Source organism: Mchenga conophoros, linkage group LG19 (assembly GCF_057382185.1).
Source record: "Mchenga conophoros isolate Kocher_MC1m ecotype Shallow Benthic linkage group LG19, M_conophoros_male_GT1.1, whole genome shotgun sequence".
Taxonomy (NCBI): Eukaryota; Metazoa; Chordata; class Actinopteri; order Cichliformes; family Cichlidae; genus Mchenga; species Mchenga conophoros.
Genome location: NC_140544.1, coordinates 22,787,838 through 22,815,550, shown reverse-complemented (window position 1 = coordinate 22,815,550; position 27,713 = coordinate 22,787,838). Strand labels below are relative to the sequence as shown.

At 39.7% G+C, this 27,713-nt stretch overlaps 1 protein-coding gene across 4 annotated transcripts; it reads left to right on the top strand.

Moving 5' to 3' along the window:
- Window positions 1-1,864: 1,864 nt before the first annotated feature.
- LOC146552280 (uncharacterized) lies at window positions 1,865-27,192 on the top strand. Of its 4 annotated transcripts, none has more exons than XM_085258165.1 (5): window positions 1,865-2,436; window positions 21,723-22,355; window positions 23,291-23,621; window positions 23,720-23,895; window positions 24,465-27,192. In XM_085258165.1, exons 2-5 carry the CDS (start codon window positions 21,754-21,756, stop codon window positions 24,685-24,687), a joined length of 1,332 nt encoding a protein of 443 aa, XP_085114291.1. In that variant the 5' UTR covers window positions 1,865-2,436; window positions 21,723-21,753; the 3' UTR covers window positions 24,688-27,192. The 4 variants fall into 4 exon arrangements, with proteins under 4 accessions (XP_085114291.1, XP_085114289.1, XP_085114290.1 ...); XM_085258163.1 differs by having other exon boundaries at window positions 1,867-2,417; XM_085258164.1 differs by lacking the exon at window positions 1,865-2,436 and adding an exon at window positions 5,001-6,960.
- Window positions 27,193-27,713: the final 521 nt, after the last annotated feature.

The following is a 27,713-nucleotide window of genomic DNA, read 5'->3' as shown; positions in this document are numbered from 1 at the left end:
TGATTCTCACACATCAATTCTTGGGTCAAAGAGAAAAATAACTAAAACAAAGGGGCCTTATTGAATGACAGAGTTTTCCTGCATAATGTCACTATAAAACAATATCCAGTAAATGCTCCCATGGTACTAAAATACCTAACATACATGTCTTGTTAGTTTCTTACTTCATGATATACAAGAAAACATTGACAACTGTGATTAATAAAGAATTGTCTACCAGACCAACCACTTATTAGATCAGAACTTTTAAACTTACTGACAACTGGGCTGAATTAACCACCCTGCTCGCATTTCTGTTTTTTTTAACAGAGGCAGCCCAGTTACTGTTTTTAAACTGTTCTTGTTTTTTTTTCAATCCCTCCTTTAGGTTCAGGCTGCCCAGGCATCCACTGCATGTCTTCCTGTTGCAGGTGTTTGGGGCCTGACAGGAAGGGCATGGTTTGGTTTTTGGCTTTGTCATTTCTGCAAATGAAAATGGAACATGTAGGGATTATTTCAGGTCTGTTTTGGAGAAACGATTACAAAAATAATTTATGACCAAAGAAATAACTTATATTACGAGGCAGTATTACACCATATTTAGAAAAAAAAATCAATTACGAGATTAAAGTCGTTAATATTGAGTTAATTACGTGAATAGGGTTAAAAAAAACCTGAATTGATTACAGAAAAGATACATTGCTAAAATAGAGCAGTACTAACATTAGCTGGGTGGCCAAGCAAGTGTCTTGCACATGAGAATACATCACAAAAAAAAAATTAAATAAACTTTTGCAGAAGTAGTTCTCTTGGTACACAGACTGCTCTGTGAAAACATTTCAAGTTTAATATCAGTTTAATATCACTGAAATTAATATTTCAGTGAACATGCAAATTACCCACAGTTTATCACAACTTACTTAGCTAGTATCTGCCTCGTGTCCAGTCGAAAACTTCGCTGCAGGACCGTGAGTTGAAAGATACATTTACTACGACTCCCAAGATGCATTGCAGTAAAAACCATCCAATCGCCTTGCTTAAGATCTGTTGACGTGTCGCTAAAGGCGCGCTGTAGATAAATATTGCAATTTGTAAAAAATAAAATACTAAAATTTGCAATTTTTAATTACATAATTAAACACTGGGCCAGTTTAATTTCGTATTATCGCTGGTTATTATTTTAGAGTAAATAAAGGAATAACGGGTAGCACCAAGCTGTTGTTATCTTCATTTCCATAGCGACGGCGGTTGAGGATTATGGGTAGTGTGCAGTTACGGGATTAGTGCGTCTGCATAAATTGGTCTGATTGGTTGGAGCCGAGCGCATCCAACACTAACAGGAGTGGTGTATGAATCTATAAATGTGTTTTACGTGTGAAATGAAAATAATAAACCTAACAAAGGATTACGTACGTTAAATCTGCGCACTTTCAGATCGTGAATCAGTTTGGAAAACACTGTGTGATGGCCACAACATGAAGCGATTTTATTGTTGAATTATCAGTGATACTTTCACGTGTTTTTGTTGAGAAATGTTAACGATGTCATTAAAAGAAAGCATTAAATTAGGGAGAAAAACCCGTTCGCGGAGAGGGTCCCCGGTTCTCCAGTTAGATTGTGCTTCACGGCGTCATGTTTCGCCGTGACGGGGTTATTATTGGAGTAAATGGATGGCTGGAGCCTCTGCTCGAAGCGTCTCTGATCGCCGCGAGCGGGTTCATATTGGAATGAATTGACAACCCACAGCTTCACATAAAAACGTGGAAGGGTACCTTAGGCGTCAGCATGAGAAGTTAAGGGACGTGACAAATCGTCATTATTTTACGCGTCGGGAGTGAGAACGGGTTGCAGAGTTTGTGGAATCGTACCTCAGAGTCAGTTTTAGCAAAAAGGACAGGAAAGTCTTTCTCTTTCAGCCCATAAACACAGTGTGGTAATGGTGCAGAACGCTCTATCTGGCCAGAGAAAAACACACAAATGTGGAAGTGGATTTGCACAAAAGGAAATGGCCTGTATCTGACAGATTTAGACTTTTTTTCCGAAATACGTTTTAGACTTTATTCTCAAAATGATCAGCAATATGCTTTCTTAATGTGCCCCTAATACTACGTCGCAGTTAGCTGTGTGTGGTTGGCATTGCGCGATAAAGCTTAGACCACGATCAGAGGCGAGTGCGTCTATAGTGCACAACGCAAAACAAAAAAAAAGCCCAGTTCTCCCCAACGTTTTGTGCGATTTTGCGAACTCGTTTTTCCCACTGACTCGTTTTTTCCCCCCTTGATGATTTCCGGTAATAATTCTGACGTATGACTTGGTCACGCCCGGATAGAGCAGGAGAGAAGAAGACTCCGAGTGCACTTGCAGACCTACGGATTCAAAGCTCTTTCTCGACTGGTGGGCACAACCGGGGGGACATACTGACTACAGTTCAGCCTCGAGTGAGTTACCTGCTGAATGGTGAATAGTGGCTTTAAGTTGATGTTTAAGTTAATACAAATATTCTAATTCGACCGCTCAGAGTATTTATCTTCTACTCCGATTTCGATGTAACTTAAATAGCGTTTTCTTGTGTCCTAAAGTTTATAGCATACACCGATTAGTGACTTCATTGCATTTGCACTATAATTTCCCTAAGACATTATATTAGACACTATAGCATTCTTTTTATTTATTTTTTCATGGGACATTATGTAGCTCACTTATGAATTACAAGAAACATATCATGGCAGTAACAGGAAGTCTGCATTCACTGTATGACACATGCAGGGTTTTTTTTTTGTTAGCTTGTACTGTAGAGATGTTGCCTCCAAACTTAAACAGGATATTGAGTAGAGTCAGGGTTGAAGTGAGATTTAGCATGTGTGGGAACTCTGTGATCAGTTGTACTGGCTCAGCTTGGCGAAAAGAACTCAGAGTTTCTACTTAAGTAACGAAAGTCGGTACTTTTGCCACCCTTTCGTATAACCCCTTTATAAATCCTGTTGACTATAGCCTATGTACTGATAGAGGCAACGATATTAGACATTTAAAAAATAATAATTTAAAAAACAGAATGCAAACACGCAGAAACTGTGATTTTTTTTTTTAAACAAAACTTGAACTGTGCATAGGAAATCATCTAGTTGAAGAAACAGTTTTTGTTATTCTTATAAACATTTGGTGGTTTTTTTTTTATGGGTTTTTTTGCATTTGCACCACTAAGTGTAAATCTAATATATGTTTATGATTGATTTTTAATTTCAAAGCACTAGTCTAGGGTCCTTACCTACCTTACACACAAAACCATTAGGTAATTCCTCCGTAATCTGCAGGTTTGAGCAGATCGTTTTTGATGGCATGGCTCAAGCAGAAAGAAAACAATGTATACATGCTTTATTTTTCTAATGTCAAATCAAATCAAATCACTTTTATTGTCACATCACATGTGCAGGTACATTGGTACAGCACATGTGAGTGAAATTCTTGTGTGCGAGCTTCACAAGCAACAGAGTTGTGCAAGATACAATAATGTAAACAAGCAAAATACAAGAATGGCTACATCTGAAACTAATAAATATATGTACAATATATAATAATGTACTATTGTATACTGAAAATATAAAATAGTATATTAGTATATGATATTGTAAGTTTAAAACTCCACAATAACACAACAAAGGTTCAGTATAACTGGCCTTCCTGGAAACTCACCAGGTTGTAAAAGAAAATAAAGAGACTCTTTGTCATGGGGTGTTTTTTCTTTTTTCCATGCCATTACCAGCAGTATGTAATCCAAAGATTTCTCATATGCACACTTTCATAATGTTGCTTGCTCTGCAAAACTATGAAACCTGCTCAGCAATGCAGACTGGAAGGAAAAGATAAAGAAATGAGGAGTGGCTCACAGTACAGTACTGAAAAGATGGCACTTTTGGCATCTGTTATTTAGGGTGTATATTTCTTTCACAATCTGGAGGCCTATATGACAGTAAGAAATTAAATTTTCTCATTGCCTTCAATAGTACATATTTGCTTTTTTTAAAAATACACATTTTAGTAGATTTGTTAATGATATTATCTGCTTTGAAAACAAAGGAAGGTTTCCCTTTAGTTTTTTGTTCATAAAGCAATTTAAAAAAGAAAAAGAAAGTGTGAACATTAAAAAAAGATTTATTTGCTTTTCACCTTTTAGGCTCCGTACATGCTTCCCTTCTTGATTGGCAGCAGTTATAGAAGAGAATACTTGCAGTTACAGTAATACCTTGGTTTACGAGTATGATTCGTTCCTTAATGCTGCTTGCAAACCATAAATACTCATATGTCAAAGCAAATTTTCAAAAAAGAAATATTGGAAACTTGGATGGATGGTTCCAAGCTCCAAAAATATTCATGTAAAAATCACTTTTAAACATATTTTTTATATAAATCATTGACCCAAATACATATTTCTGCAATAAATGCATAATGATTAACACAAAATGCATATAATAAAAATAAAAACACACTTTACCTTTGAGAAAAGTCACTGCTGACCTGAAGGAAATGAGATGAGGAGGTCAATGTAAAGAATACGCTTAACAAATGCTAGCTTTTCATGAGCTCATGCGGCATGACACTCAGGTTGGCTCAGCTGTTACTGGAAAACATACGTATACAGCCATAAGTTTGCTCGTATTAAGATTATGGCTCATAAACACAAGTAAAATTTTATTCAAGTTTTTTGCTCGTCTTGCAGATTACTCATATGTCAAGTTACTCTGAATCCGAGGTTACACTGTAATGTGTAACTGGGCTCTTAAACCATATAGTGCTCCAAATTTAAGGAATAAAGTATGTCAGTAAGAATTAAGCCATTTTTATTCTCAATGCCTGCCCCTGTCAGATGGTGGTGTGTGCTAAAAATGATGCTGCAATTTGTGGTGTGTGCTGTCATTTTGATAGTGATTTTTGCAACCTGGAGCATTGTGCAATGGTTGCCCCAGTTGGGTTGATGACATGAGTATGATTGTATCACTTATTACCATTTTAATCATATTCTAGTACAGAAGCCCTGAGCTATATAGATATACAGAGGGAGATATTGCAGCAATCTTTTTTTTTTTTTTAAAGTGACTTTCTGGAATAACTTTGCAACAAAAAAAAACCACTTGCCAAAGTCTTATCTTCTGGTTTTGACTTCTTCTCTTCCTATATCAGTGCTGCCGTAGTGGTATTGTCTGAGTGGCAGCCTGATGGTGGAATTGAACTCAGGACCTTCTTGCTGTGCGGCAACAGTGCTAACCACCGTGCCACCGTGCTGCCCTATTAGGATTATATATAACTTTATACCTGTGCTAATCATGGCAAAGTATCTGAAGGCTGATGGCTTCTTGATCCGCTCAGATTCTAGTTACTGGTTCTCACAGCGGTAAGGTAAAACATTAAGCTGCCATGACCATCCCACTTAAGATCCAACTCCACAGGGCTGAGGGAGAGGAAACATTGTTGCAATGGCAGATGAGTTTACATCAACTGAGTTGGCCATTTTTGCACCCATCCCAGACGGGTCTTAATGGCAGCTAGACCCCAATGGTCAGTCAGGCCAAGCTACGCTACAACTCATTATCAAGCGCTGCATAAATTTTGAGTCTGACTTGTCTGTAATCTGTGGGCTTGACCAGGATTTCTGTTGCTGAGCTTAGCAGGCTGGAATCCTCCCAAAAGTGGTGCATTGACAGAGTTAGTGATCATCTTTGTTGTAATAGGGACCTTAAATGACTACTTTCTTGGGATAAAGGAGGATTTATGTTGACAAAGTGATCAGTTCTGCTGCCTGACAAAATTAAAGAAAGAGCTTTGCAAAACAAAATTTGGATGGGATGAAGTAATACTAGAAAGCAGGTTGAAACAGTGGAAAGGTTAGCTGAATGATTTACAGATGGACCATCTTTAAATGTGGCTGTGATAAAGTGTTATCATCCCTTATGATAAAAGAACAACCAATTCTAGCAAGTCGGTAATTTTATCTCTGTAGGGACCTCTACTGGTGGAAAACTGGGTAATCAACCAGTAGAATTAATTCTAATGACAGCTGTTAGGTAACTTTCATTATCACTACAACTATAGCTGTCAGTTCACATATATTATCCTCAACATAGCTCTGCAATTTTGAATGCTTTTAAACCATCACCAAGATTTTGGTGTTATGTTACAATGTGTTGCATGAAGCTTGATAACACAAGTAGAAGTTTTATTCCCCATGTTGGCGTTTAAGTTGCTAGTGCTGGGTTGAACTCTCGGTCACCCTCAGAGTTGCTTTCATTCTCATGGTAGACTCAACAGGGAAACATTTCTCAGTGAATCCGGTGCATGTGATATTATGACTGGACATGATAGTAATTAAGTAAAACTTTATTTGTATAGTACAATTTAAGATATAAAATCAGTGCTTCACAACAGCCAACAGTTAATTTAAAAAATAATTAAAAAAACCCCAAGAGAAATTAATAGAAAGCAGATTTAAAGCATGACAGAGTTGCTGCTGCAGTTGTGTGGAACCTGGTGTGGTTTTCTGTTGCTGTTAGCTCATCTGTTTCAAGGTGTGATGTGTTGTGTGTTCACGTTGAAATGGGAAACTTTCAAAAATACAGATTTACAAATAATGTTGCTACAGTAAAAGCTTTAATTTTTTAACTCTTTCCTTCACCTGAATTGTTTCCATTAGGAATTTAAGGTGAACTTGTTCAACAAATACAGATACAGTCACACAAGCAGATATTAAAATAACATAATTTTACTGAACTGATAAGAAAATGAGCTGTAGGTAGCGCAAAATCCTGATATGAGGAAAGAAACAGAAAGGACCTACAGCCCACAAAAAAAAAAAAAAAAAAAAAAAAAAAAATGCGGAAGGGGGAGTGACGGTTGTATAGAAGCACAGGGCTGACTCTGGGCGCAGGTCCAAGAATTAGGAAATGGGGAAAGTCACACTGCCAAGGAGGAAATACAAGGAGAACAAACAAGGTAAGGAATGATTTTGAGAACAGGCAACGACAAAAGTCGAGTAAAAAAAAACAAAAAACATGCGGATAGTATTTGAGGAGCAAGATTTAAGAAGCTCATAAACATTTACAGTATTACTACTATTTCATTTAGATTGCTACTTTCTTTAGATATTTATGTTCACTTTTTTGTTTTTAATCGGGTTCTTTTTCTTTCTAATAAAGGCGTATAGGGCAAACCGTTTTATTCGATTTTTCCCGAATGATTTCCGCTAGTATTCTGACGTATGACAATGACTTGGTCACGCCCAGACAGCAAAATCAAGTAGAAAAAGAGCAGCAGAGAAGAAGGCTCCGAGTGCACTTGCAGACACACGGATTCAAACTCTATTTCTCAACTGGTGGGGACAAACGGGGAACATACTATGGCCACACTTCAGCCTCGAGTGAGTTACCTGCGGAATGGTAGTGGCTTTAAGCTGATGTTTGAATTAATACAAATATTCTAATTCGACCACTAATAGTGTTTATCGTCTATTCGAGGAGACTAAATAGCGCTTCTTGTGTCCTGGCGTTTGTACCATACACACATTAGTGACTTCGTTGTATTTTATGGCGTTATTTTTGTGCCACTATGCTGAGCTCACATAAAGAAATTTTGAGCGCACGTAAAAAAAAAAAGTTTGCAGGTGCAAGTGTTGTATTTTGAGAAAAGCTGAATCTGAGGGAACAAAATTCATTGTTGCGTGCAAAAAATGTATTTCCGTGTTTGATATTATCCATACACACAGACAATAGTGATGGGATTTCCGGATCTTTTTAGAGAACCGGCTCTTTCGGGTCGACTCACTAAAAAGAGCTGGCTCTTTTGGCTCCGAACCGGCTCTTCAGGTTGTTTTGTTGCCTTAATTAATTTATTATTAACAATAATATAAAATTATGCACAAAAGAAACTACTAATGTAAAAAAAAGTGGTTTTATTTATATATAAATATATGTGGTGGCCCCTAGAGACAAAATATGTACAAACTCCAAAAAGCACGGACAAACTCCAAAACACATTTCTAGCTTTAACTGAACTTCCAAAACAGAGCTACCTAGATCACTTAAATTACACAATTAAAAGCATATGTGTATTGTTTGTGTATTTATACACAAGCACTCATATATATTCAAATAATTTAAACAAATGTTCATTTGCCTGTTATTACCACACACCAAATCCGGTCATTGGTACTTGCTGGCTTGTGTAGTCACTAGGTAACAAAAGCTCAACACTGTGCCTAGCATTCTGGAACACTTCTGTTGTGTTTTGTACGTGTTTTGAGTTTTTATGTGCTTCTCAGTTTTTACGTGTTTTGGAGGTTGTACGTGCTTCAGAGTTCGTACGTGATTTGAAGTTTGTATGTGCTTCGTCTGTAGGGGCCACCGTAAATATACTTTTGTTTATTCACTCCACATAAAATGTAATAAATAAATCATATACCGTATTTTCACGACCATAAGACGCACTGTACTAAAAGGCGCAGTCTCAGTTATGTGTGCCATCACTGTATTTAACACACACATAAAAGGCGCACTGGATTATAGGGCGCATACAAGTACCGTATGCGTATTTAAAAATAAAGCGGGAGCAAACCTGAGTTCGGTACCTTACTCACATTTCTATTACCGGTAATCGTCATCATCAACAACACACAAGCATACAAGTGTGCGTATTTAAAAATAAAGCAGGAGCAAAACTGAGTTTGGTACTCACATTTTTATTACCAGTAATCGTCATCATCAACAACACACAAGCATACAAGTGTGCGTATTTAAAAATAAAGCAGGAGCAAAACAAAGTTTGGTACTCACATTTTTATCATCAATCAAACCCATCGAAGTCCTCATCCTCTGTGTCTGAATTGAACAGCTGCGCTAAATCTCCATCAAACATGCCAAGTTCACTTTCTTCACTGTCAGAGTCACTTTCCGTGCCGTGCGGCTCCTCGGAAATGATGCCGGCTTTTGCGAAAGCTCGAACAACAGTGCCAGCAGACATGTTAGCCCAAGCATCTACAATCCATTGCCAAATTGTGGCGTAACTCGCCCGGCGCTGCCTTCCACTCTTGGTGAAACTGTGGTCTCCATCGGTCATCCATCGCTCCCAGGCCGCTCGCAGCCTTACTTTGAACGGGCGGTTCACACCGATGTCCAGCGGTTGGAGTTCCTTTGTCAGGCCTCCCGGAATGACAGCAAGCTCACAGTTTATTTGTTTCACTAGTTTTTTCACATCGGCTGTGAGATGGGCACGCATAGAGTCACCGATTAAGAGCGATGGTGATGCGTGGAAAAAACCACCTGGTCTCCTTACATACACCTCCCTCAGCCACTCTTTCATCATTTCCTCATCCATCCAGCCCTTTTCATTTGCCTTAATGATGATTCCTGCTGGAAACTTCTCTTTAGGCAAAGTCTTTCGCTTAAAAATCACCAGTTTCTGTCCATTAGCATGGCAGCCAAGCACAACAGTAAAAGAAGACTTTTCATACCCCGTTGTGCGTATCGCTACCGTGCTGGTCCCCTTCTTCTCCACAGTGTGACTCACCGGGATGTCAAAAGTGAGCGGGACCTCGTCCATGTTTGTGATGTGGCTGGGCTGGATGTTTTTGTTGCCGATGTGTTTGCTGCAGTTGGAGCGGAAGATGGCCAGCTTTTCCTTATAATCCGCTGGAAGTTGCTGCGCTACCGTAGTCCTGGTCCGGATGGAAAAATGGCACCGTTTCATGAAACGAAAGCACCAAGACGGACCTCCTTGGAAATGTTCAATGTTCATCTCTTCAGCTAGTGAAACTGCTTTTAGCCGAATGGTGACTGTCGAAATGCTTCTCCCGCTCGTTCTTTGCTCGATGATCCACCGCTCGAGTCTTTCCTCCAACTCGGGCCACCTCGCCTTATGTCCGCGGAAACTCAGCTGCGTTTTCTTGACCTGCCGGAGCTTGTTTTCTAGCTTCCTCCATTTGCAAACCATCGATTCGTTAATCTTAAATTCTCTCGCCGCTGCTCGATTTCCATGTTCCTCCGCATAGCTGATGGCCTTCAGTTTAAACTGTGCTTCATAAGCGTGTCTCTTTGCCATTTTCAGGGTTGTTAAAACAACGATGTTCCACATAATGCACATACCTGTCCTTTTATACAGGTATGTGCGATTGTCCCGGTATATACGATCAACGCCCACACTTCACCCTTTAGCGTTCTCATGGTGTTCTCTACTACATCCTCCTTACAACACACAGGGCGCACTGCGCTATAGGGCGCGCCGTACTTTTTGAAGAAAATCTAAGACTTTTAAGTGCGCCTTATGGTCGTGAAAATACGGTAATACAAAAACCAACTATTCACATTTCAACTTTTAACTGTTTCAATTTTCAGCTTTTTCCTTTTACAAATTTAAAGTGAAAAAACACAAAACACTGCAAACCACAACACAATTAAATATAAATTAAAATATGAAAACAAAACGAAGATTCATATTCTCTGTCATATTGACCTGCATGAATAAACTTTCTGAATCCTTTATCATCCGCAACTGAAAATAGTTGTGGATGATTACAATGCCTTTCTAATGACGTGAACGGTTCGCGTCGTTCACGTCAAAGATCCGGCTCTAAGAGCCATTTCGTTCGCGACCGACACATCACTAACACACAATAGCAGCCCCTCTCACTCAGTTTTTGCATTTGCGCTCGCTCGCAATGTGTTGCTCGTGCTCTCAACATTTCTGCCCATACACGCTCAACTCTTTCTGTACACCGTTATATTGGTGCCACAAAACCAGCCAATCACAGACTTGGATGCAAAAAAAATCTGATTGGCTGTTCTGGTCTCCAATCAGCTTGAAATGACGAAATGCAATATCCCAGAATCCATCCATCCATCCATCTTCATCCGCTTTATCCGGGGCCGGGTCGCGGGGGCAGCAGCCTAAGCAAATCCCAGAATCCATTTTGTCCAAAACTCAAACGAGGCAGTTGTGGAGGAACACAGAGGGGCGGAGTTTGAAATATTACTCTTTCTGGGTCAAAAATAAAACTTTTAAGATATTTTCACGCAAGAATGGTGCTGTGTAAACTTCAAATACCTGCTCGATTTATCAAGGCATGACATATTTGCATAACTGCTGTATCACCTTCATGTTTCCAAACCATATCATGAGCAGCAGCTTTTACAGCTGTGGCTCCAGCAAACAGAAACTAGATACTAGAAATTAATTTTAAATAAATTCTAACAACAGCAGTCAAGAACTTCAATATTTGCATAGTATTTTTACTGACATGTAGAGCACATATGTTTTGGGCAAAAACATTTTTGAATATTAAAATACGAACATTTTTAACATACAATTGGCAAATTAGCCAATTCCAATGCAAAACCAATGCCTGTTAAAAAAAAGAAGATAATCTTCTCACAAACTGGTGTTTGATTTTGAAACAGGAAAAAAGTGGGGAAACAAATGAAAAGACTAACATTTGAATAAAACCTGAAAGCAAGTAAATACTTTATATGCTGCCTTATGGTAAACTTTGGTAATATTGATGTATACAGAACAACACTGGCTGATGATGAAATACAGTCAGCTGGCATGGTGACACTGCCAGTATTAACCTGCAGGGCTGGACTGGGACAAAAAAATTGGGCATTTTCACTACAGACCGGCCCACCAGGTATTAAAGCCATAAAGCCTTTGAATGAAAACAAACGCTGTTGTGACAGTGATGTACACTGTCTTTTTGGTATATGTATGATTTCTATACATTTTCCGTCAGATAATAACATTGTTCACAAGATTCAGATAATTATTTAATAAAAGCTAAATATTTGAATTGAGAATAAAAAAGAAAAGTATTTCTTTGTGCCCCCCTCTCCCTGTTAATGCCCTACCTGGTCCCCTGGAAACACTTTGCTAGACCCGCCCCTGCACAGTTACCAGCTGTCAGCTACTTAGAAAAGGATCCTGGTGTTATTTGTCTCTCAGAAACTGTTCATAACTTCCCTTCAACTCATTCATGTCACCTAAAAGGTAAACCTGTTTCTATATCAGTGGTTAGAAATACCATTATTACTTTAGGATTGGTTTAACACAAAGTCAGGGCTGACCCGGGACCATGGCTGTGAGTCACAGTGCGCAGCCAGTGGCGTGTCCAGCGGGGTGGCCTGGGGGGGCACAGGCCACCCCCCTAACCAGACTGGCCACCCCAGGTGCCACCCCGAAGCTAAAACAATAAAATTGTAAGGACATCTCCTGGTTTCATCTTCACGTTTCCCTCTCACCACATATCCAAACCGACATCATGACCAGCAGCTTTACAACTGTGGCTCCAGCAAACATCAGCTGATAGTAGAAATTAATATTAAATAAATTCTAACAACAGCTGATCAAGCTTAAACGTGCTGCTGTTGTTTAGCGCGACATCTGCTGGTTTCCTCTTTCTGGCGCAAAGTGGGCGATAAACAAACAAGAGAGACGATCAGCTGATCATTGATCAGTTTCATGATTGAAGTAGCAATAGAAGAGGGAGGGGAGATAAGAGAAGAGGCAGCTTCTTTTTCCATCCTAGCTGAAGTACGGGACAAACTGCGTCTCTTCTCAGCTCAAGACGAAACGCGTAATATTTTCTCTGAATGAGGGACCATTCCATTTTTTAAGGAGCTGTTGGCAACTCTACTAACTAACCTTATGAATAAAATAAAGTTCACTATCAGTAACATCATAGCAACCGAACAGCTGTATAGAAACTCGTCATACTAGCTCACGCAGTATGAGGTATTGTAACTGACTGTAAAAAGTCAGCACAACGAAAATAAACTGCGCCTAAACTTGGTTTATATCTGACCCAGATAGACTGCAGGTCATAACTTCTTAGCTGAAGTTCAGTTCACCTGACACTTGGACCAGCGGCCGCCTTGGGTCTCTCCTCCTGCCTCACCTTCCCTCATCCACCTGTTGCCTCTGTGGAAGCTCCGCCATAGCCACCACCAAACAACTGAGTTATTTTTACACATCGGCCAGCATCTGGCCAATCCACCACCTCTCATTGTTCATGCCGTTACAAAAAAAAAAATAGGGTCAAAATTCATACTTGTAACTTGCAGGGTTTTGTTTTGGCTAAGTCCACACACAAATCTTTTTTACACACACACAAATCTTTTTTACACATACAAATCTTTTATACACACATACAAATCTTTTATACACACATACAAATCTTTTTTACACACACACAAATTCTTTTTACACACACAAATCTTTTTTACACATACAAATCTTTTTTACACACAGCACCATTCTCGCATGAAAATATCTTAAAAGTTTATTTTGTGACCCAGAAAGAGTAATATTTCAAACTCCGCCACTCTGTGTTCCTCCACCACTGCCTCTTTGAGTTTTGGACTTTGAGTTTTTGGAGTTTGAGTTTTGGATTCTGGGATATTGCATATCGTCATTTCGAGCTGATTGGAGACCAGAACAGCCAATCAGATTTTTTGACATCCAAGTCTATGATTGGCTGGTTTTGTGGCACAAATATAACGGTGTACAGAAAGAGTTGAGCGCGCACAGGCAGAAATGTTAAGAATGCGAGCAACACATTGCGAGCGAACGCAAATGCAAAAACTGAGTGAGAGGGGCTGCTATTGTGTGTGTGTATGGATAATAGCAAACACTGAAATACATTTTTTGCACGCAGCAATTAATTTTGTTCAATCAAATTCAGCTTTTGTTCGCTCAAAATAAATTTCTCCTCAAAATACAACACTTGCACCTGCAAACTTTTTTTTTTACCTGCGCTCAATTTTTTTTTTACGTGCGCTCAGAATAGTGGCACAAAAATAATGCCATACTCTCCCTCCCTTGTCTTTCCTGCTTGGCTTCTCATGTCTTTTGGGTTTGTTTTTTTTTATGATTTTATGGCTGGCCGACATGATAGACAATGGCAGGGCTGTGAGTACTCAGACTGATTTTGAGATCAGTTCTTCAGCAACAACAGTTCAACAACAATGGATTAAATACAGTTCTGTGTGAAGTTGAAGCAATTGTAATTGATCAACCCATAACAAAGCTGCCTGATGATCCAAAAGACCTAGAGTCATTTACTCCAAATCACATCCTCCTGATACGTGAATACCTGCCTTTGTTACACAAGAGACAAAAAGACAACCAAAAGAGGAAAAATCTAAAACCAGGGTATATAGTTATTTTAATGGGTTCTTCTGTCCCCCGAGATTCTTGGCCCCTTAGACGTGTTCGTGAAACCATTCATGATAAAAATGGACTTTAAAGACAAAGACCAACATTCTTGAAATCCCTGTAACTAAACTTTGTCTTTTACATTAGACTGTAGTTTAAAAGTGTATTTAAGTGCTTTTATTTTTATTTTATTTTTTGTGTGTGTGTCTAAAATGGAAGTACTTTATTTTTAATTTGGCTCCTTATTTGCTTTATAATTAGAATTGTCATGTCTGACAGCCATTGCACTTAGGGCCTGGTGTGTAGGAGCCATTTTTGTGTTTTGCTTATTACCTTATGTGTGCCTCTAGGTGTCACTTTTTTGTATTTGTAAATGATTGTATGGAAGGTAGAACATTTAATTAGGGTCAGGTGTTGCTGGTTGGAAGGACCAAACAGTTTGTGACTGCGGTGATTTATGTTGGATGATGTTGGATCTTACGATCAACTGTGAAATATCAAATGCAATCAACGGTGATTGCTTAGACTGCTTAAACTGACAAGGTAAATACAGCTGGAGTTATTGACTGGACTTTCTTGTCAAGTTCACCAGTCATACACCTCAGTGGCTTCAAGCGTAGGCTTAGCCTGTACACCTGTTATATGGTTGTATTTGTATTTGACTCTCACATTAAGGGGTTTTGGGGTGAAAAAGTTCATGTTCATCCTCAATCTTCGTTCTGCAAATTTGTTTGTATTATCTTAACCATAGCTCTGTAGCTAGCCATTCTATACCAGCTAGCCCAACTTCATAAACCATACAAACACTGGTGCTGTTTAATTTAGTGTTTTTAGAAATCCGTCAGTCAGAAGGATGATCTGATATTGTAGTGTTGGTGTTGTTCCCAGATCATCATGAAAATGTTGTTCCAGGTTATTCTTTTGCGCGCCAAGCCATTCATGTATTTATGAAATTCCAATGTTGCAAGGACAATATCAGTTCTGCTTACCATTTATTAAAGGGTCAGGGTCAGGGTCCGTTGATCGGCGGACAGAGGCGGTTTCTCGCAGCTTAAGTACAGTTTTTTGTTTTACGGCAGTTTTTCCCAAAGTCGCAAAAGTATGACGTCACAACATTGATTGGTCACTTGCAATGTTGATCCTGGAACAACATTTAGTATGATGATCTGGGAACAACACCAACACGACGATATCAGATCGTGCCAGTCGGATCATGGCATTTCATCTTTAGATGGAAACTGGCAAACTAACTTCCTGCTAACTTCAAACTCTCTTTCATGCATGCCTGGATGTTAATGTTACTGTAACAGCTGGGAGGCAGCCTCACTGATCATTTTATTGAAGATGAAATCATTTGGGCCACTTTTAACTCAGTGATACCACAGTGTTTGTTTTGGCTATGGAAATCATTTTGATATCACATCATGAGGCATTCGTCACAATATTTGCGGCCGATTGTGTGGCTCTCGATTTCTCGTAACGCGGCGGGTTGTGTCACAGCTGGGTTGAAGACACAAATGTTTGAGTGTGTTCGTTTTTAATGATATTCCAGTACAGAAACTCGGATACAGTTATACAGAGGACAATGTTGCAGCTGTTTAAAAATTGGAGACTTAGTTTTTCCAAAGTGTTTTTAACAATTTGCTTCTGGTTTTGATTTCTTCTCTTCCTACATCAGTACATTTGTGCCCAGCACCTATCATTCAGAAGAATACTGCAGCAGGTTACCACACCTTAATAGTGGCATTAATATAAGTGACTGCATGCTGATGTTGTGGCAGTAAGCAGAGTGATCAATGCGGAGGGTATGCTGGTGCCCGTAAGAGGCAAATTTAAAAATTTTTTAAAATATAATACATCACAAGCCCACGTGGGGGTTTTGAAACAAATTTAACACTGCCAGCTTTGCACAGATCCACAGATGTAAGCTACATTCATGTCTGTGTTTTTCCTCCATATTCCCGTGGGCAGCTCATCACCTCTCTACCAGAAAATGTACACTACCAGTCAAAAGTTTGGACAAACCTTCTCATTAATGGATTTTCTTTATTTTTACTATTTTCGACATGAAAAGTATAAAGCAAGATTTATGGAATTATGCAGCATAGGAAAAATTTCATCCATCCATTCGCTTATCCTTTTCAGGGTCGCGGGGGGCACTGGAGTCTATCCCAGCTGTCATAGGGCGAAAGGCGGGGTACACTCTGGACAGGTCGCCAGTCTGTCGCAGGGCTAACACATAGGGACAGACAACCATTCACACTCACACCTAGTGGCAATTTGGATTATCCAATTAACCTATCCCCACAAGCTGCATGTCTTTGGACGGTGGGAGGAAGCCGGAGTACCCAGAGAGAACCCACGCAAACATGGGGAGAACATGCAAACTCCACACAGAAAGACCCCGGCCTGATGATGGAATTGAACTCAGGACCTTCTTGCTGTGCGGCAACAGTGCTAACCACCGTGCCACCGTGCTGCCCATAGGAAAAATTGATAACTTTAAATATCTCTTATACAGTCCCGTTCAAAAGATTAAAACGTCTTGAAAAATGGCCATCCCCAAAGGTTCTCAACTGGATTTAGATCAGGGGAACACGCGGGATGGTTCAGAAGAGTGATGTAATTCTCCTGGAAGTAGTCCCTTGTTCTGCGGGCATTGTGTACTGTAGCGTTGTCCTGTTGAAAAACCCAGTTGTTACCACAAAGACGAGGGCCCTCAGTAATAACGGATCCTCTCGTCAACATCTGGACATAGCCAGCGGCCGTTTGACGCCCCTGCAACTCCCGAAGCTCCATTAGGAAGTTGCCTTGCAACTCTGCATTTCTGTCCATTTGATTTCCAACTACACACAAGAACAGTTAATGTGATTAAATGAACAGATGAGACAGTTGTTGATGACAAACAATAGTATAAAATGATTAGGAGAGGCTAAATCAGTGCACTAATATACTCAGTTTAGGTGTGCTTGATCCCCCGTCTGAGCTGTCTTAATGGTCATCATCTCATATGTTCTCCAAAGGTTGTTGGTTTTCCATTATTCCCATCAGCAATTCATCCAACTGCTCCGTGTCTTTATTTGCAGGTCTTCCACCAGTCTTAAACCTCTCTTTTCTGGCTTCTGCAACAGTCTTTTTTTACTTCTTTTTAATATATATTTTTAAGATAAGATAACGCTTTATTGTCATTGCACAGTCATACCTAGTACAATAGTACAAACGAAATTGGAAATTGTCCCACGTCAGCACTATGCACACCTGAACACAACACAGTAACTTAAAGTGGGTTTTTTTTCTAATGCTAAATCACCACTAAAGTCACCTCAAGGCACTCGAGTTTTGGACAAAATTTGACTTTTCTGCCAAACATTTCTAAACAGCCACCTTTGCATTGAGACGATTTTTGTTGAGGCTTCACTGAACAGTAGATCGATCAACTGGAGGATTAGATGCATCTCAGCTCCTGTGCCAGGTCTTTGCTGGATTCTTTTGTTTGTTTGTTTGTTTGTTTTTCAATAGATACTGTTCATCTGCTGTAGATAGTTTTTCTTTTTTTGTTTTTTTTAGGCCTGCCAGTTCTTCTTTTGCCCTCCATTTGTCCAGTTTCCTCATATTGTTAAGGATACACTGCACAGCATGCTGAGATATGACAAGGTTTTGGTTAATATTTCTTCAGGAATGACCTTGTTGGTGTAGATTCAGCTGAATCAGGCTGCATGTAACAAGGTGCTTAAACATAAAATTTATGATTGGTTGTTTGCTAAGTTGTCTGTGTAGACACAACACTGGCTCATTCTTGATTTAAGTGCCTTTTCACGTTTAAATGATTGACAGGTAAGTGTTAAGGGATTTAACAAACAATCCAAGAAAATATCCCACTGAAAATGTTTAGGGTTTCCTTTTTGAAAGCCTGGTGAATTATTGCTCATGAACAAAACAAAAAATAAGAAAAAGAAAATACAAGACAGGAAAGTTTAAAGAAATGAGGAGTGGCTCACAGTACTGCATACGGATGCCAAAAGATCTTTTGGCATCCGTGGGTTTGGGTATATATTTGTTTTAATATATGGAATACCCATATGACAGTAAGAGGCAAGGCAAGGCAAGGCAAGTTTATTTGTATAGCACAATTCAACAACAAGGTGATTCAAAGTGCTTTACAGAGACATTAGAAACAAGAACAAATAAAAAGCATGATTTAAAATTGATTAAAACAAGCAAATAAACTAACTAACTAATTAACAAACAAACAAACAACAGTATATAAAACCAAAACAGATAAAATTAGAAATAGATAAAATCAGTAGTTAATGTAAGTTTTGAAATTTAAGCTTAAAGTGTGGATTTGGTGCTTTATTCAAATGCAGCTGAGAACAGGTGAGTCTTCAACCTGGATTTAAATAAACTGAGTGTTTCAGCTGATCTGAGGCTTTCTGGGAGTTTGTTCCAGATATAAGGAGCATAAAAGCTGAATGCAGCTTCTCCGTGTCTGGTTCTGACTCTGGGAACTGATAAAAGACCGGATCCAGATGACCTGAGGGATCTGGATGGTTCATACTGGGTCAGGAGGTCATTGATGTATTTTGGTCCTAAACCATTCAGAGCTTTATAGGCCAGCATCAGAACTTTAAAGTCTATCCTCTGACGGACAGGCAGCCAGTGTAAGGACCTCAGAGCTGGACTGATGTGGTCCACTTTTTTGGTCTTAGTGAGGACTCGAGCAGCAGAGTTCTGAATGAGCTGTAGTTGTCTGACTGATTTTTTAGGTAGACCTGTAAAGATGTTGTTACAGTAATCAAGCCTACTAAAGATGAATGCATGGACTAGTTTTTCCAGGTCCTGTTGAGACATCAGATCTTTTATCCTTGAAATATTCTTGAGGTGATAGTAAGCTGACTTTGTTATTGTCTTAATGTGTTTTTCTAAGTTTAGGTCTGCATCCATCACTACACCCAAATTTCTCGCCTGGTTTGTGGTTTTTAGATGTATAGATTGAAGTTCTCTGGTGACCTGTAATCGTTTTTCTTTGGCGCCAAAGACTATTACCTCAGTTTTGTTTTTGTTTAGCTGGAGAAAATTGTGGCACAACCAGTCATTGATTTCCTCAATGCATTTACCAAGAGCCTGTACAGGGCCTCGGTCTCCTGGTGACATTGTGATATATATTTGTGTGTCATCTGCATAGCTGTGATAGTTTATTTTGTTGTTGTTTATAATCTGTGCCAGTGGGAGCATGTAGATGTTAAACAGAAGGGGTCCCAAGATGGAACCTTGGGGAACTCCACATGTGATACTTGTCTGCTCAGATGTGAAGTTACCTATTGATACAAAGTATTTCCTGTTTTCTACGTATGTTTTGAACCAGTTTAGTACAGTTCCTGAAAGACCTGTCCAGTTCTCCAGTCGTTTGAGTAATATGTTGTGGTCAACTGTATCAAATGCTGCACTGAGATCCAGTAAAACTAAGACTGACATTTTTCCACTGTCTGTATTCAGACATATGTCATTGAACACTTTGGTCAGAGCGGTTTCAGTGCTGTGGTTCTGTCTAAAACCTGACTGGAAGGCATCGTAGCAATTACTCTGTTTTAAGAAGTAACTGAGCTGTTGAGAAACTGCTTTTTCAATGATCTTACTTAAAAACGGGAGATTTGAGATCGGCCTGTAGTTGTTCATTTGTGTCTTGTCAAGATTGCCCTTTTTCAGTATAGGTTTGATTACAGCAGTTTTTAGTGATTCTGGAAACACACCTGATAATAAAGAAAAGTTGACGATCTGTAACAGGTCTGACTCTAAAGTCTTTGAGACCTTTTTGAAAAAACTTGTTGGCAGGACATCTAAACAGCAGGAGGAGGAGTTCAGTTGACCTAAGATGTCCTCCAGGTCTTTGCTGTTAATAGGGTGAAAATGTTTCATGATGTTTAAACAGTTTTTTGGTGGACACAGTACATATCCTGGATCTGCTGTTGATGTACCAATTGCTTGTCTAATTTTTTGGGTTTTTTCAGTGAAGAATTTGGCAAAGTCATTGCAGGCCATGGTCGAATGAAGTTCAGCTGCCACTGGCACAGGAGGGTTTGTTAGCCTGTCAACTGTAGAAAATAAGACCCGAGCATTATGGCTGTTTTTAGTGATGATGTCAGAGAAGTAGGACCTCCTTGCATTCCTCAGTTGTAAATTATAATTGTGAAGTTTCTCTTTATAAATGTCATAATGAACCTGGAGGTTTGTTTTTCTCCATCTGCGCTCAGCTTTCCTACACTCTCTTTTTTCATTTTTCACCAGTGTGGAGTTTCTCCATGGGGACTTTTTCCTTCCAGAGATAACCTTCACCTTAATGGGAGCAATAGTGTCCATTACATTTAACATGTTAGCATTGAAGCTATTGACGAGCTCATTGACTGACCCTCTGGACAGGTCAGGTGTTAAAGAGATACAATTTCTCATTACCTTCAATAGTATAAGTTTGCTTTTTTTCTAAAATATGGAAGTCTTATAAAGCTTGTGTGATTTACTAGTGATGATATCCTCTTTGCAACAAAGGAAGGTTCTCCTTCAGTTTCCATTAGGAAGAAAGCAATTAAACAAAACAAGCAGATGCGAATTTTACAAAAGATTTTATTTGCTCTTCACCTTTCAGGCTACACAGAGGAGGCTTCTTTTCTTGGTAGCAGCTGTTCAAGGGGAAACTTGCAGTTATTGCATAACAATGTTCTTTAACCATTTAGTATTCCAGATTTAGCATTGGAGATTATGTATCGGAATTTCAGGAGCAGGACCACATCTCCAAACACGCTCCTTCCAGCTGTCATCTAAATAGGTTCCCCCAGTTCTGCAAGCCGATCATTCTCGTTTTCGTGCCCCACCCTCCCTCCTTCTTCACTTCTATATAGTACCTGGGAGCCATCACCAGTCCCCTTTGAGGCCTTCCACAAACTGCAGCTCAATTCATGTCAAAGCATTCACTTTTACCTACTAAAACGCTGTCAAACTTAAAGTGAGGATGTTGGCCCAGCTAGTGAAATAAAGTATGTCAATAAGAATTAGGTTTCCTCTTTGTGTGTGGCATTGTCCATGGTGTAGTGAGTGATATCTATAATGGGAACTCTTAAGTGTATCTATTACATCTGTGGATGTCCAGCTATGACTATCCAAAATTTCCATAGATAGTGTCCTTCATTAATATCTACCAAGGCAGATTAAGGCTAGATCTCACCCCAGTTATCCTATCTCTTAATTGTCTTTATCAGCTTATCACAGTAGTCCCTGAAGGACAGCACACTCTTTTCTATACTTCAAAGGGTCCAAGCAAAAGCCACTGGCCAGAGAACATCATTAGGTCTAACCTTTGTAATAAATTGATATTTTTAATTGTTGTTCCTTGTTTGTGTAATCTGAGACTACGCAGCAAGAAGACACTGGGTTGAAGTAATGTGAACATTTGGTAGTTCTAGATTATTTTTTTTTCTTTTAAGATTTTAAGATTTAAAGGTTTTTCATCAGAGTTCAAATTTTGCTAGTTTTGAAACTAACCACAATTCTGTGTTCTGGTACAGGTTGGGAACTGGTTTCATCTCCACTGCCTGGATGGAGCTGTTAAAGCATTTTAAAAAGAAGTTGGTTCTCGTCTTCATCACTGCACTCTTCCTCTTTTTGGTCTTCACTGTGAAAACGCCCAGCACATACAACTCAATCCCAAAACCATCTGGGCCGCAAAGTGCTTGCTCCATGAGGATATCCGAGCAGACCATCACGCCGCTTAACAATACCAAACACTTACTGGTGTCAGCCTACATGGACCAAAGAGTGAAGGATTTTGATATACGCATCATTGGCATATTTAGGAGAGACTCCATTCAACCCCTTCACTGCTTTTTCTGCTGTACTGGTTATTTGAGTAAAACCACTCCAGCAACAATTTTACAGCATCCAGATAACTTTGGTTTTCCCTTTGTCACTACGGATGTCATGTGTCAGATTCCTCAGAACTGCAATCCGACACATGTCACTCTCTTGACTACACCAGACAAAGAGAGTCCATCTACTGATCAATGGCTCCCAATAAGAAACAAAGACACAGTTGGACAGAAGGAAGAAAACATGCAGTTTGACTTCACAGTCTGCATCTCTAACCTCTTTGGTGACTACAACAATGTGCTTCAGTTTGCACAGACTCTGGAGATGTACAAGTGAGTACTGCAACACCACCACAAGCTACAAAGTCAAAAATGTGCAACAGCAGCTGGTCCTGACACAGAATGAAACCTAACAAGCTCTGCAAAGGCTCCTCTTCAATGCAGTGTCTGGATTGTATCACATTGCACAGTTGTGTCTGTTACTCCTGTTGCTTCTGGAGTAACAGACACAACTGTTGGATAGTGTCTTGCCCCTCAGAAGTCTATCACTTGGCACTAAATATTTATGGGAGCACGGTTTAAAATTCTGCAGGAGCTGTACGTCTTTTCAGACACTGTAGGAAAATGGATTTTTAGCCCTGTAAACTGTGGATTTCCAGCTGTTCAGAACCAGTTAGGAATAGACAGTGTCCCTCCTACTTGAGAAACACCACAGTCTACTCTTAATGATTATAATATTATTTTTTGTCTGTGTATTTTATCAGTCACATAGCTGCAAGCTATTGTGACAGGTACAGGCTAATACAGTATAAATAGTATAACACAGTATAAATATTATACTAAGGATAGAAAAATGACCAACTGTTTGCTATATAAACCACAATTGTTTTTAGTAATCTGTTTTGTTTGCTGACAACAATGAACTAATTTGCCTTATTTTTGGGGCGATCGTGGCTCAAGAGTTGGGAGTTCGCCTTCTAATCGGAAGGTTGCCGGTTCAAGCCCCGGCTTGGACAGTCTCGGTTGTTGTGTCCTTGGGCAAGACACTTCACCCGTTGCCTACTGGTGGTGGTCAGAGGGCCCGGTGGCGCCAGTGTCCGGCAGCCTCGCCTCTGTCAGTGCGCCCCAGGGTGGCTGTGGCTACAATGTAGCTGCCATCACCAGTGTGTGAATGGGTGGATGACTGGATATGTAAAGCGCTTTGGGGTCCTTAGGGACTAGTAAAGCGCTATATAAATACAGGCCATTTACCATTTATTTTGTCCCAGGTTGCTGGGTGTGAACAGAGTGGTGATCTATAACACCAGCTGTGGTCTAGAGCTCAATCGCCTGTTGCAGAGTTACAGCGACGAGGGCTTTGTGGAAATGGTTCCTTGGCCCATTGACAAGCATCTGAATCCATCTCGTGGCTGGCTTCACTCAGAGCACGGAGGAGACGTGCACTACTTTGGCCAGCTGACCACACTTAATGAGTGCATTTACAGATCAATGGAGCGTTCTCGCTATGTCCTGTTGAATGACATTGATGAGATTATAATGCCATACCAGCACGATGACCTGATGTCTTTGATGAGCACGCTCCGAAATCAGCATCCAAATGTAGGCTGTTCTTGTAATAAATTTGAAAATACATTTCATCAAAAATTCAGTATCCCATACAATAAGTTGTATTTGACTTGTTTTTATCTAATTTGAAGGCAGGGGTATTCCTTATTGAGAATCATATTTTCCCAAAGAAACACTTTGAGCCAAGCGGACGGTTTCACCTGCCTCAGTGGAACGGGGTGCCAGGAATTAATATTCTGGAGCACATCTACAGGGAGGACCCCGCCAGAAACATATACCATCCACACAAGATGATAGTTCGGCCAAGGTAAGCTGAATTTGTCAGACGGAAGATTTACTCTATTTAGGATACAGTTCTTCGGTTTACTTAATTATACATTTGACTGCAAGTTAAAAAAAAAATAAGTACCTTAGTTATTGAACTTGATAAACCATGATATGAGATATGAGAAACATCAAAACTGGTTGGAATGACAGTCCCAGGTACAAAACACATTTAACAAAAGTTCTTATTTTGTTCCTATCTAATTTGATTAACATTTGAACTTTCAGATTTGAAATATGTCATATTGCTCATACAGAACTAACACAAAATGTAAACATGAACCCAGGAAACAGAAACCTTGAGGGAAGGCTCCCTACGGGTTTCCTAAAGGTCACAGTTTAGAGAATGTCCGAACAACCTGAGGGTTATTTTTGCCAATTTTTCAGAGATCATCCCTTAAGGTATTGCCAGAAAACCCAGGGAACATTCACTAAGGGTCCCCCAAGACTGATTTGTGAAACTTTCAAAGAACCTTCAGGGCACTCCTAAAGAGCAGGATCTTCAGTAATCGGTGTACCTAGCAGTTAACTGTCTTGTGTTTTGTGTCACAGAATGGTGGAGGGGACTTCAGTCCATGAAGTGATCAAGAATTTTGGAGAACGCTACAAGGTTCCACTCGATGTTTGTCGGATCATTCATGTCCGTGTGGCTCTACAGGGATCATTAACCCTGGAGCAACTTAATGTGGATAAACGACTGTGGGACTTTCAGGAAAAACTCATTCCCAACGTGGACAAGGTGTTGAAGAGGGTGGGGATGTTGAACTTGACATAGAACTAATGGATAAGATGTACAGGCACTACGATGGACACTTTTTAAACACAGTGAATCAGATCGTGAATGTGCATCTTTGAATCAGGGGCATTTGTGAATTCATTGTGTCATTGTTTTCTGAATAGTTTGCTTATTTTGCACCAAGTGCCAGTAAAATCCCTACACTTACCTGAATATGGCTTAATTGCCTACCTTGAATAACTACAAGCGTTTTGAAGAACACATTGGTTCCAATGCTGTGTGATATGAGTGTGACCATTTAAATAGTCCTTAATATAAAACTGTTGACTTGAAGAACTGCAAATATTTTAACTGTCCTGCCTATGCCACCTGAAGAGAGTAGAAACATTTACTAAATCCACAATATAACGTCCCATAGAATTTGCCCAGTTGTCAGGTTGGAAGAATCAGAGATGGGGAAAGCATTTTTATCTGGGGTGGCTGTAGCTCAGGAGGTAGAGCAGGTCACCTATTAATTGTAAGGTTGGTGGTTTGATCCCTATCGAGTCACAACAATATGCCAAGTATTCTTTGGCAAGACAATAACACCAAGTGTCTCTGTAATGTGTTAGATAGAAAGAGCTTAGGGAATAAAGTTTAAATACTATTTTGAGAGTAAAGTCAACATGTAAATACAAGGTCTTGAAAGACGAGGCCCTTCCTCCTAAGGTCTAAGGATAATGTTGGTAATATAAAATTCTTATATATTTTATCATTTGTTGTGACCTTGACCCAGTTTTCCCCAAAATGAAAGGCTCATGCTGTTATTGGTATGAACCATCACAGTTTGAAAATGATATCTTAGACCCATACTCGCATTCCAGCCTTTACATTCATTACATAATTTACATTCAATAACTAGAGACGGTTGTGTGAGAAAAGTAAATAAGCATTTTGTGAAATACTCAGAACAGCCAGATTGGCACCAACAACCATGACACGTTCACTAAAAACACCTTTGTTCACCATTCAAATACTGTTTTGACTTCAGGGAGTTGTCTTGACCATGGTCGTGTCCAAATTCATGGGCTGCATCCTCCTGAGGCCGCATTTGTAGACAGCGACGCGCCGAAGGCTGTCCAAATTCGTAGACTCCTCCGAATGTAGCCGACAAATGCGTCCTCCTTTTCCCCGAATTTGAAGGATGGGTTGGGTGTGTCCTTCGTGGCCTACCATATCCCAGAATTCATAGCGCGGCCCAGCCAAACTCCAGTTTCCAACAATGGCGGCCACTACTAAGTTTTAAAATTACTCATACTAATCTTTCTGGGTCACAAAATAACCTTTTAACATATTTTCAGGCGAGAAAGTAGTTGTGTAAACATCAAATATCTGCTCGGTTTATCAAGATATCGCATATTTGCAAAAGTGCTTCGACGTTTTCGGAGGCTTCTGCTACCCACCAGCTCGATAGCTAGCCGGGAGCTCGAGGGTTACTGATGCGGCCGAGAACGGCACAACTCCCGGCACATCATTTTCAGATCACCGCGGACTTTCGCTGCTCGGGTTAAACGTAATATATGTCACTTAGACAACCTAAAAATGTTATTGTTGGGCTTTTTTCAGTGTTTTGTTTGTTCGTGAGTAAATCGGTTTGGCTGAGATTAAAGTTATTAGATTAGATTAGATAAAATAAAACTTTATTAATCCCCCTCCTCCTTGGTTTTTACACAGCTGACTAAACGTCAAACAGAAAACTGATTAAACATAAGTATGAGCCAGTCGAGAATTTACGCCAGTGTCCTGTTATATTTTAGATAGCAAGGAGCAGACGGCTGAGTTTATTAAACTCCACCGAGACAGCGGCAACGCTAATCTGAAGGCTAGACCGTCCAATTTCACGGCCGTTTACTTCCGGCCTACCCGACCTTCTGAGGACCCGGCCCACGTAGACCGCAAAGGCCGGGTCCTCAGGAGGATGCAGCCCATGAATTTGGACACGACCCATGTCCATGTGCCTAAATGCAATGAGTTGCTGCTATTGCGTATTTTTAAAAATGATTTATATATCTATTTTTTTTAATCAAACAAACTGTGATCATTCATTTTGCTGTAACCAGCAAAATAAAATCTTTGTTTTTCTTTTTTCTCTTTGTTTTTGTGAGCAAATCAGGTGCATTGTAAAAGGTTAATTTTCTAGCATAAGGGAAGAATGGATGAATTGATAAATGAATGAATGGTTGGATGAATGAATGTATTCCTCTGGTTGTACAAGTCTCCTCTGTAACTACTGCAAATGATTATTTGAGGTTTGGAGGTATTTAAGCTAAATGATTACTTTTGTTTTCCACCAGTAATATTTAATGTTTAAGTGTGTATAACAAAGACAAAAGATAATTGCGATTCATTCTTTTCGAAAGCCATCGGTGTGGCATAGCATGCCATTTTCTTTGTATTCAGAGGACAGTTTTAAAAATGTATGTGGAGGTTTGGTTTTTGAGGGGTTTAACAGCTTTTAACAGTTGTGGGTGGATGACATTAAAAAAAAATAATAATTTACCTGTATTCACATTTCATGTCTTTTTATATTTCTATTCACCAACATTTAAAAAAGATATTCTAGTATTAGCTCCAGGCCTTGAGAGCCGGTGTCCTGCAGGTTTTAGATGTCCTTGATCCAACACAGCTGATTCAAATGGCTAAATGACCTCCTCAACATGTCTTGTAGTTCTCCAGGGGCCTGGTAACGAACTGATCATGTGATTCAGGTGTGTTGACCCAGGGTGAGATCTAAAACCTGCAGGACACCGGCCCTTGAGGCCTGGAGTTCCCCACCCCTGATCTGATAGGTTCAATGTTTTTGAGAAAGTAAGGAGATTAACAGAAATCCGATCCCTCGTATCTTCTTCCAGCAACGGCTCAAGGCTACTTAAAGAAATGTCGGCAAACCTGTTTTGACAAGTGGGGAAAAAAGAAAACAAACAGAGCCACAGAAAGCTGCAACCATTTTCAAACTGACCATTTGGCAGCGTTATCAAAGTATCATTGTTCTGAAATGGTAAAATCCTTTTTTGAATAAAACAATG

Excerpts from the sequence above, each read along its gene's own strand:
- LOC146552280 (XM_085258165.1), top strand. The coding sequence starts at position 21,754 with ATGGAGCTGTTAAAGCATTTTAAAAAGAAGTTGGTTCTCGTCTTCATC. Across the intron at positions 23,622-23,719 it reads TCCGAAATCAGCATCCAAAT|GCAGGGGTATTCCTTATTGA; the intron begins GTAGGCTGTTCT and ends TCTAATTTGAAG. Across the intron at positions 23,896-24,464 it reads AAGATGATAGTTCGGCCAAG|AATGGTGGAGGGGACTTCAG; the intron begins GTAAGCTGAATT and ends TTTGTGTCACAG.